The sequence below is a fragment of the Etheostoma spectabile genome, chromosome 7 (assembly GCF_008692095.1).
Source record: "Etheostoma spectabile isolate EspeVRDwgs_2016 chromosome 7, UIUC_Espe_1.0, whole genome shotgun sequence".
NCBI classification, from domain to species: domain Eukaryota; kingdom Metazoa; phylum Chordata; class Actinopteri; order Perciformes; family Percidae; genus Etheostoma; species Etheostoma spectabile.
Genome location: NC_045739.1, coordinates 12,098,358 through 12,109,896, shown reverse-complemented (window position 1 = coordinate 12,109,896; position 11,539 = coordinate 12,098,358). Strand labels below are relative to the sequence as shown.

Here is an 11,539-nt window from a genome sequence, read left to right as displayed (position 1 = left end):
ATATATATATATATATATATATTTATTCCCAAACCCTTCCTGAAAGTAAATAGATTGTATTGTATTGATATTATAATATTATTAATTATATCTCACAAAACTCTGCACTGACATTGTCAGGCCAGTTATAGTGCATAAAGTAGCATCTTACACTTGTTTTCTGTGCCATCCATGTCCAGCATCAGCTTGTCGATCTTGCTCTGCTCAATAACGCTCACATCCTGGATTAGACAAAACATGACAAGTTATAGTGTACGTTTGGAAACAAAAAGATTAAAAACTAGGTTTATTTATGGCTAGTTAGTTTAGAAAAACCCACTCAAATAATGTTAAAATATTCACAGCTCTGCTAATGAAACTGTTAATACATAGTTAAGATCACTTTTTATAATTAAACAATGAGGTCCATGTTAAAGAGGAACAACAAACAACTGCTTAACATGTTAGTTTTATGCAATGTCTTTTTTTTTTTAATTATAGTAGTAGTCACTTGGCAATTGTCAGTACTGCCCATGTTACAGTTATTTTTCTGTTGTATTTTCAACATACGTACGTACATACATACATACATACATACATAATGAATTCAAAAAACTGATCAAGGCTTGGTTTTGGCTTGTGACACTAGCACACAGTAATATTAGTCAAACGATAAATGGTCCTACCTTGCTAACCAGTGCAGGTGCAATTGTTTTATTGATATTCTCTACAGCTTTTGAGACACCTGCAAGGACAAGCAGACCATAACTGACTCAGACAGGAGAAGACCATGCTTAGGAGGCATGACAGATGAACACAGAGTAAAGTAAAATATTTTTAAGCCTTCTATGATTGTGCTCATTATGTTTTCTCTTTAGATCTGTGAACATCTGTTTGTGCCTGTCAAGGTTAGTTTCCAAAGGCAAAGCCATTCTTCATGCTGCTGTGCGCACCGATACGTAAGAGAATCATCCTGTTATTTCACACTTTATTTACCTGGTTACACAATGCAGGGGCCAAGAATTCATTTACATATTTAACTGCTCTTTTGACTCCTAACGGGGTGGAAGAAATATGGATAGTAAATGGTAATAAAGAATCCAGGACAGACAACAGAAGGTATAGTAGTTTTGAAAGTATATGAAAGATAGCAACAGAATAGACGTGAGCAGAAAGATTAAATTGGGAATAAATGAAGATGGGTTACCTTTGCCCATGTAGCGTGTTTTGTCATTGTCACGGAGCTCCAGAGCCTCATAGATGCCTGTGGAAGCACCGCTGGGCACTGCAGCTCTAAAAAGACCTTGGAGACACAGATGACATTTTGCAACAGTCATTTCCTAAAGTGCTGTATCATGTCCAACAAGCCAGCAAAGGACTGACTCATTGCAGTTTGATTCATACTGAAATGTCATTTTCCATAACACCTGCTACTGTGACAACCATAAATGTGATTACTCTGTGATACTTATTCAACACAGATTCTGCGGACATAAATATGTCTGACAAAGCACTGAAGAAGAATTTTACTGCTGGAAAGAAGTTCTTTTTTGATAAAATGGGGCTGTCCATGCATTAGAAAGGTGCAAACATCCCAAGAAAACAGAAAAGAAGCTGCGATATTCCCTCTTGCTTAAAAAAGTAGAAACCTACAACTACCAGAATGCACTGCACCGCACTAGACAAATTAAAGCTCCCTCTGGTGGGTGACAAATTAAAAGCTTGTCGAGCTTGTCCGTATTGAATAGTGATAGACCGTTTTGGGCTGATTAATTCCATTTTGAAATGATCGGTATCGGCCAATGCCTGCTCTCACAAGCCCGATTAACAAAAATGTCTGCAGACACTTCTGTGATGCAACAGTGGGAGACAGGCTGCCAACGGAGCATGTGCAGTGCATCTGTGGAAGGATGCCAAGTCACACCCACACATAAGAGGATGGCCATTTTGGATTCAACCAAGTGAGGAGAAATTGGGGATGAGCAAAAATCTATTTAGTATTTGCTCAGTGGACCGGCAGAGATGGTGCGAGTCTGAGGGGATTTAGCGCTTAGCCCATGGGTTCAGGCTTAGCAAATCATCTGCATCAAGACATCACCTTGCTGCAGCTGGCGGAGCTGGCAACAGTCCATCAGGCTATAAAATGAACTGGCATACTGTCACATCATACCATTTTATCTGGATAAAAACCATGACCCAAATACATAACTAGAGCATAAAACAGGAACAGGGACTGTAAATGTCCAGATTACTTGAGCTACTGAAATATCGTTTAAACAAGCATAGAAGATTTTCTTTTATGACTGTGACCAAGAGGCAAGCTGGTTACATAACGCAGCAAAACACAGACTTGCTCTGGGTGCAGCACATTGCTTTGATCTGTGCCGTTAATGATGCCAAAATACGTCTGTCGGACTTAAAAGGGAATCTTGTCGAAAAAAAGGAATAAAGGTGCTATTTACAGTACACTGAAGCACTTAGCAAACATCCCAACTTAATGAAAAGATGACAGGGCTGCAGAATAGAGCAGCCAGATTCCAGCTAATGTATTCAAGACAGTGTAGCCTGTTCCACTCAATTCCATCTCAATGGTCATTGAGGTCGCTTCATTAACATTCTCAGGACATTTCATTGGGTTGAGCTGATCTTTTGTTTTAGCACTCAGAACAGAACAGCTCGCCAAAAAAACTTCAATCAAAGTCAGGCTATTAGTTAATTGGATAAATTGATCTCAACTGTAGCCAGACGTGTCAAACATTGCAGAGTTTGGATGTTTTATGCTCAGCAGCTTCATTATGTGATCTAGGATACAATTAGGTAAGGGAATAATGTAGATATAATTTATAAAGCATCTCTACCTTGCATGCATTATCAATGATTTAACTCAACTCAGAAGTACCTACTGTATGAGCTACCCTTGCTCCCAAACAGGAACCATTACAGTAACAGTGCTGTGAAGACAGTGTAATATTACAAGAGCTATTTTCACACATCCACCATCTGATCTAATCCCCTCTGGATCCACTATACAGTGTAGGGCAACACACTAGCTTGGCCATCTTAATCCACAATTGAACTGGTTTTTACTAGCTAGGTAATTGGGCAAAACACGAAAAAAGTATAAAACCTTTCTTCCAATATGTTGCAGCATTACACTTCAAGTTATAAATATGTTCAAAATACGTGTTAAATAATGTGTAGAGGTTGAACATGCGCTAACATTTTATTTGTCATCTAGTTGTGTCACCCTTGACCACCATTTCTAAACTCATAAAAGTAGATAAAAACATTTATATATATAAAATTGTGCAGTACCTTTCTTGGTGTACAGATCAACCTCCACAGTGGGGTTGCCACGAGAGTCAAAAATCTCACGAGCGTGAATCTTCAGGATGGACATGGTTCTGGATCTGTAGATAAAATGACAGGTAAGAGACATCAGTATAGTGCTGCTCCACAGGCCAAGCAGACAGATGGCTGCACTGTTACTTACTAAATTTAAGCTTCAAGTCAAAACTGTCAGTTGGCAATAAATTAAATGCACAATGACATACGCTAGACAAAATGTAATCTAATTTATAGCTTGAGTTTGGGGGTAGAGGAATTAACCGTCTAATGGATTCTCTAATTCAACATATATATAAGCCGTGCACACCTCCGGAACCAACTGATGTAAGCTGGCCAGGATAGCAGATATATTAGTCCCAAAAGGGCGTGGCGTATGAAGCAATCTCTGCAAGCAGGGGCGGTTCTAAACCTTTTTAAATGGAGGGGCAGGTTGGGGCCACATGCAATTTTAGGGGTATCAAATGTATGAAGCACAAGTGTTATATACCACCAACCCTCCATAGATTTGGTTCTACAATAGACTTACAATATACATACAACAATGAACAGAAAAATACTCGTATTTATAGTCGTAATCTACATTTTATTACTGCATATGAATAATATCGCCTCAAGGCCTAATATTACAGGGGCTCTGGCCACCCTTGCCCCTCTTGAACCGCCCCTGTCTGCAAGTCCACTCAGTTTTCCATATATAACTGATTACAAAGCAATATTGCTAAATGCTTGCGATACTGAGTTGAGAAACAGAGAACTCTTGATAACAGCAGTGAAAGGTCACTATACGCAACAGTAGGTGAAGGACTTGGCACAATAGATGTTTGGCTTCTTTTTGTCCAACTTGTACTATACTCATTTGGGTTAAAGTCCTGAGTAGTGGTGTAATCTCAGTGAGCATTGGTTATCTCTCAGAATTCCAGTACTGGTGGGCAGAAAAGGTTTTATGCAGACAGTCTGGCCAGGACTCCTGATGTGCCATTGATTTTCATTTGTTTTATCTAACTTGCCCTGTATCCATGAACTTATTTGCTCATCTAGCCACTCAGAATGCATGAGTGAACTTTGAGTACAGCCTCCATAGTTAAACTAGAGTAGAGCAGAATTAATGGAAAATCCTTTGTCTTTAAAAGTCTATATGGAAACTTGCCACTGCCAACAGCAAAGAGGCAAAATAACCTAAACAAACACACACAGACCCTCCTCTTTAGCTAAAAGGAAGTTGACAGTTGACTGGGGCTGGGTAGTGGACCTCAATACTAATACCATTGACCTAATACTATATCAAATAGTCAATGATTTAAATAAAAAAATTTAGTTTAGGATGTTTTATCTAGGCAAAGTTCTTGTAAAGTTGTGTTGTTTTTAGAATTTTGGCTTCAACTGTAAATATGAATGCATATAAAAGCATGGTAATATTTTACAAAGTAAGGTATGCAAAAAGGTACAGAATGGTAACCAAATCTCAGAGGTTTCAGCTGATAACCCCCATACTAAAATTCACCACCCCTACTGAATTGGTAACAGAAACAACATTGGAACGCATTAATCAACAACTAAAATCCATTAATCATTTAAGTCATTCTCAAGCAAAATGCCCCAAATCTCCAACTTTCAGCAATTGTGAGGCTGCATATCCTCGCAATTACTTATCTTTGAAATCATTAACTAAATATCTCTGGGTTAAGCTTGTTGTGGAAAAAAAGCTATTTGAAGAAATTATTTTCTGCCATTTTATTGATTGATAAATCAAGAGAGTAATCGGCCAGACTGATCAATAATGAAAATTATTGTTAGTGGCAGCCCATGGATGTCTCACATGCACATAGACCTACAGACAATTTGTATTCCTTATTTTCACTATCAGAATAATGCATACAGTTTGTGAAGAGCAAGGAGGTAAGCTGGCTGCACAAAATGGCACCCACAGATAAATAAATAACTGAGGATCGATAACCTGATATATGTTTACGCATGCTAGTTTGGCATGATCCTTAATTAAGCTACATTAGGTTTTGCCAGCAAGCCACATCTGTGTGTTAACAATCTTTTTCATTCATTTATTAAAAAATACCTTTAAAACTGCAGTGATACAATCTGACTTGATAAAAGTATCATCTACGTTAGTAAAGTATATAAATAACTAACCATCACAAAGAGATACACGCAGTGTAATTTTACAACGTGAAGTAATTTTCCTACAACCTGTGGACACACCCCCACGTCTGTTGCAAGCAACTGTTGAGTTAGCTCACTGCCTGAGCATGAGCCAGCATGTGTAGGCAGTCCTTAAAGCAAAAAAGGACTTTACAGTCATTTACAGCTTTGGACCAAAAATACACAAATAACGTTAATTATGATAGCGGTTCTTTAACAAGGAAGGAGGCTAGGCTACTGGAAGTTGGACTTGCAACTTGACGCTCTTTTCCCCCACACACCCTGCAGCTCTAAATGGAGTGCCATCTCGCCAGCTGACGGCCTGGTTTAAAAATAGACGATGGGCTACAAACTATAAGCCACAAAACCAACAAGTAATAAATAAGCTAGCGTCTATAAGCTAATCAACGATAATAAATAAATAAAAAGTATCCGCTTACACAGAGACAATAATTGACGTTACCGTCGTGTAAGAAGAATATCATGGACACATTTAGGAAGACAAGTAGCCTAGTTTATATTAGCACACATTGTCTTAGAATAGGCTCTTTAAGTCTTAATAGATGTTGTCTTACACAAAATGTGCATATAACACGCAGAAATAACGATATCAAAGTTACCTTTTCCGGGCCTAACTGTGTGCAAGGACAGTGCAGACTCTCTCTCGTGCGGACAAGCGGAGAAGGCGCTCGTGACGTTTCGGGCTCAATGATAAGTGAACGGAATCAGGAAGGAACGGGCAACAGAGTAACGCCATTGGCTGGGACTGGCTCACGAGGCAGACTAGTGCGAGGAAGGATGCACGTCCACCCTCACATCACATCCCAAAATGAGGACAACGAGGATGCGGGTGTTTTAAATCTTTGCAAAAGCATCGCGTATGAAAAAAAACCATATGTAAACATACAGAAAGCAAGCATGTTTGATTTTAGTTGAATTACGGAAAATGGATATTTTTCGTGTGAGGATGAAAGAGGCAGTATGCGGAAAGATGACGCATTTGGAGTACGTGCAGAGAAGCAGGCAGTGGTTAGTTGTTGGTCACATGTCACTTGCGGTCACGTTTTTTTGGCAATGACTTTTCTTTTCCCATCACGAATAGGCCTATAAAAAAAAAAAGCTGTGGGCTTTCCTAAAATGACAATCACCTTCTTGGAATATGTCTAGACATCTAAGCTGGTGGAAAAATCAAACTTAGTTTCAACAGCATTTTAACAATTGTAGCCTATAGGCAACTAGCTACTACCTTTTACATGACTTCACAAATGAAGCTATATCTAAATGCTGCTGAAACATAAATGGAGCTCTGTGTATAAATTAGACAGATACAACTTTCACTTTTCAACCAAATGCATCCCAGTTTGGCCCCAAATACAGGCAAGGCGTTTTTGATCTGCAAACCACCACATCAGTGATTAATGGGAACCTTGTGTGAAGATACACTAAGATCCCAGAATTAACCCTTTAAAGGGTACTGCACTGGTAATGCACGTAGATATTGAAGTAATGAATCAAAACATGAGTGAAAAGTGGGTTTCCCCCTACACATCTGTCTCATCGTTACAGGACATGGTTTCATGCAGCTGTGCAGTGCAATGGGAGCATCCATGACAGATCAGAGCTGCTGCAGTGACCTTGACACTCTTCTGTCGGTGTTAAATCCAACCGCGCCATCTGCTGCCCACATGCTCTCATTGAAATGCATCTGAAACATGTTCCCGCAGCAGATGTGCACGTTTGAAAGGAGTTCCTTATAATTATAAGGATTGAGGAATATATTGACTCAGAATTTTTATCCAGTACCCGTTTCTTGTATTTTCTTTTCATTTAAATGCATTTTTTTTAATGAGCTGGTGTATTATAGCAGTTATATTGACAGCAATGGGGAAATATCAAAAATAAACTTTGTGTATTCTACTCTTGGTGGAGATTTGTGAATATATGATTTAAGGATTGTAGTTGAAAAATATTCAGAACATTTACTTAATTAAAAAAGTAGCAATACTAAACTAAAACAATTCTAATTTACACTTAAACGTTCTGGATTCAAAATCTTACTTAAGTAAAAGTACAGAGGTATTAGCATCAAAATGTACATTATGCAGGGTCCTTGTAAGTGTTATATTATTTTACTACTGGATTATTATGAATGGATTAATATGTGAGCAGTATTTTGATGTTAAAGTTGGTTAAACAAATGTGACTACTACTCCACGTGCCGTTGTTCAATCTATAAGAATGCATCATTTGTTATAACATGATCATATGTTTTGAATGTTAAAGTTTAATCTGCAGAGTAATTATTCCAGTCGTCAGATAAATGTAGTGCAGTAAAAAAATAGAACATTCTTTTATGAAATTGGAGTTGAAGTACAGCATAAAATGGACAGAAGCTATAAACTGTTTTCAGAAAGGCCTACAGTGCTTCAGTAAATGTACTTCCTGTACACATTAAACACTCAGGGTCTTTCACTGTTGGTCAGACTGGAATATTACTTTATGCTCTGTTAACTTGTGATGAGAATTTATAGTTTTGTTTTTTGCAGACTGAATTGGTGATCACTTAATCAATACAACAATTTATTGATTAATTAAAGGTAAAAATCATGTTTTTCTTCTTTTTCACAGCAGGCTTTTTGTCATAGTGTGAAAAGCACATTTGTTACTAATAAAAGTAACAATCTGTTGTGTACATGTCCCAGTAAGCCCTAACAGTGTAAGCTAGCATGTACAATACCAGGACATTGAAGTAAGAATTATTTTTTGTGTCTTTTCCCATGTTTCTGGTCGGGCAAAACGCAAACAAGGGAAATCAGACCCATTAAACGAATTTAGTAATGACTTACTAACTTTTATTAGAAAGTGAAATTTGCTGAATTTGCCTCCAGCCTGTCTGCTGCGGTATCTGGAGTTTCTGCCCACCTGTGTGACAGGCTGTTTCTGGCCCTGCTTGTACCACCTGTGAAATGGTTGGAGGCATCAACACTTCCACTCTGCTTATTTGTTGGTCAACATTAGAAAGCTGCACCATGATGTAAATGACTTGGTGATCCGTAGCACGTTGCTGTCAGTCAATTTGAAATATTTTCCAATAACCAAAGCACCAGCCCCAGGATGTAAGGCAGCCAAGAAGGAGGGGTGGAGGCCAAGCCCAAGCCAAAGCTACACATATTTTAGGAATTGGTTAAATTTGAGCTCCTCCATATGCCCTCTGGCTCCAACAAATCCCCAGTTCAGGAGTCTACACCTGCCGTGATATTGTCCGAACATATGACATGCATACATTCCCATTGCTGTAATGATCTATGATGATGCATTGCTATCATGCCATGAAATGACATGTAATGATGACAACAGTAATATCCCGTTACTCAGAGAAAGCCTTTGTCATACAGTATGTCCTTGTAAAAATGTCATTGCCACTACTGAGCTGCCCTCAGCACAAGACTCCAGTGGAGGTTTTTTAGTGGCTCAGCTGGTTGTGCTGGTTGTGCTCCAACTGAGTGAGCACGGTGTTCCAGGAAAGACTCTTCATGCTCAGTGGACCCTGGTTAAAAATAGTAAATAAGAACTTAAGACCCATCAACTCTCTCTACAGTGTGCATGTCATGATCCAGATGTCTCAAACAACCAGTTTATTTTTACCACACTCACGTCACCTGATAAGAAACCCAACTTTTCCAGTTATCTGAGTTTGCATGATCTGTGTGATGGGTTCATGTCTGGAAGGATTTTAGTTACCTAGGGGATTCCCCCAAATATTTTTTAATTATATTTTTTAGGGGTTTTCTCTTTGTTTAGAACAGTTGAAGAGAGATAGGAAATGGGACGGTGGGGGGGGGGCACATGCTACCAGGTAAGCTAGAGGCTGCCCCAAAATATTCTTAACATTGATGTGTATTCACCCCAGAGCAGATGTCAAAATTGCTACTGTTGTGATATTTTCAGTGTCACAGCGACTTCAATCCATCATACCTGATACTACGTGTTTTTCCTGGGTGAACAATGTTGATTGTAAAAAGACTGCAGCTTTACCCAGTACATCACTTGTCCCACTCGTGGAAACAGGACATTGGATCTCTGTTATGACTCCATTAAGGGGGCCTGTAAGTCTATTGCAGGTTCTCCTCTTGGATTCTCCGACCACGATGTTGTCTATCTTCTCCCTTCGTATAGGACTGTGCTGCACAGGGACAAGGAGCAGACATGTGAAGTCCAGGTGTGGAGCAAGGATTGCTCTCTGGCCCTTCAAGGGGGCTTTAACTGTACAGATTTGTCAGTCTTTCAGGAATTATCCAACAGTATTGACAAACTTTATGTGTTGATAGTGTGATCCCATCAAAAACAGTTGTCTTGGGCGCCTGGGTAGCTCAGTTGGTAGTGCGGGCGCCCATGCATAGAGGTTTACTCCTCGACGCAGAGGGCCGGGGTTCAACGCCGACCTGCGGCCCTTTGCTGCATGTCATTCCACCCTCTCTCTCCCCTTCCATGTCTTCAGCTGTCCTGTCAATTTAAGGCCTAAAAATGCCCAAATAATTAGTAAAAAACAACAACCGGTTGTCTCCTATCCTAGCCTTGGATCACTAAGGAATTGAAAAACTTGCTTCGGGAGAAGAAGGCTTTTAAAAGGGATGATAAAACTGGCTATGCTGAAAATATGAAAGTAGTTTCTGCTGAAATGGCTAAGGCATAAACAGAAATACAGGGCTAAAATTGAATCCCAATTCATTGAGCGTGACCTTAGATCTGTCTGGAGTGGTGTGAAATTGATGGCAGGTCTACACACAACCTCTAATGATGTCTGTCTAAATGGTTTCACTTCAAATGTGCAGCTGACAAATGAGTTAAGCAGATTTTATTTGAGATTTAACTCTGATGATTTTTGTGAGAGTAACGTGTGTGAACTTGTCAGGGACACGTCTGATGTCTCTATGGTTGGTTATGGTATGCTTCTTTAACAGACTAAGGTTAGCAAGAGCCCAGATCCAGATAGCATAAGTGGCTGTGTGCTTAAAGTCCTTGTTGGTCAAACAGTTCCTAAAATATGGAAACATGCCACCATTTTTACTGTGGCTAAATGAAAGAACCCTATGGTATTGCTCAGCGTTACACACACTGTCGTTCAGGAGAAGGATATTGAGATTGTGTGTCAGTATAAATACTTGGGAACCATTATGGATAATACATTATGTTTTGAACCCAACACTGACGCTTTTTATAAAAAGTCCAGCAGAGGCTATTCTTTTTGAGAAAAATGAAGTAATTCACTGTGTGCAATGTTTTAATGACTTTGTTTTATCAAGGTTTTATTAAGTCTTTCGTTTTACATGGTGGCGTGGTATATGTCAGTCTTCCATTGGCTGGTTAAAAAACTGGCTAGAAAATGTGGTGAAAGTGTCAGGTAAGGTGGACGGAATATTTATTGTAAGCGTGTCACCTCTTGTTTTAGAATGCCCAGAACAAGAACAAGGCATGCCAGGGCTTCTATTATCCCTGCCATTGAAAAGCTTAATTTATCTATTCAAACATCAGATCAAATTTCCTTCAGGATAATAAAGTTGGAAAGTTAGACATACCAGAAAATGGTTATAATCACCACATACAGAAAAAAATATGACAATATGTTCTTTTTCGAGGACCTTTTTGGTGCAGAAAAAGAAAACACACTGACATTCATGAACAAAAGTAATTTAAAAGATTACCAGGTACTCATTGATCCATTTATGTTTAATCCCATTATGACCTTCATGTGAACAAATTAACCTAAGTACCTGATTAAGTGAAGACAAGACAAGGAAAGAGAACATAAAATAAGATAAGCTTTAGATGGGATCAATACAGATAAATTATGTCAAATCAGCAGAGAACAAATTGGTTGTATAATAGTTTAAATGATACCATATGTACAGCGTGGAGGAGAAAACAGAGGCACAATGAAACATTCACAGGAAGTGGGCAAGGGTGGATTGGTGTTGAGACATTTGTTAATGATGTGCAGTACACACAGCCCTCTCCAGGAACCATAACCTTCTCATGGTGGAGAGGTTTGTGTGTCCCT

General features: G+C 39.0%; 1 protein-coding gene across 4 annotated transcripts in view; it reads right to left on the bottom strand.

The window, feature by feature from the left end:
* The window catches only part of eno1a (enolase 1a, (alpha)), a 10,809-nt gene extending 4,439 nt beyond the window's left edge, over positions 1-6,370 (bottom strand). The window contains exons 1-5 of one of the 4 annotated variants that reach the window (XM_032520587.1): positions 6,102-6,370; positions 3,295-3,389; positions 1,187-1,282; positions 976-1,034; positions 152-221 (exon numbers count right to left, since the gene is read on the bottom strand). In XM_032520587.1, coding sequence (XP_032376478.1) covers positions 152-221; positions 976-1,034; positions 1,187-1,282; positions 3,295-3,379 — 310 coding nt within the window. In that variant the 5' untranslated portion in view covers positions 3,380-3,389; positions 6,102-6,370. Of the gene's footprint in view, positions 1-151; positions 222-665; positions 725-975; positions 1,035-1,186; positions 1,283-3,294; positions 3,390-3,472; positions 3,651-6,101 lie in introns of those variants that run through there. The other 3 variants (XM_032520585.1, XM_032520588.1, XM_032520586.1) reach the window with 3 other exon arrangements.
* Positions 6,371-11,539: the final 5,169 nt, after the last annotated feature.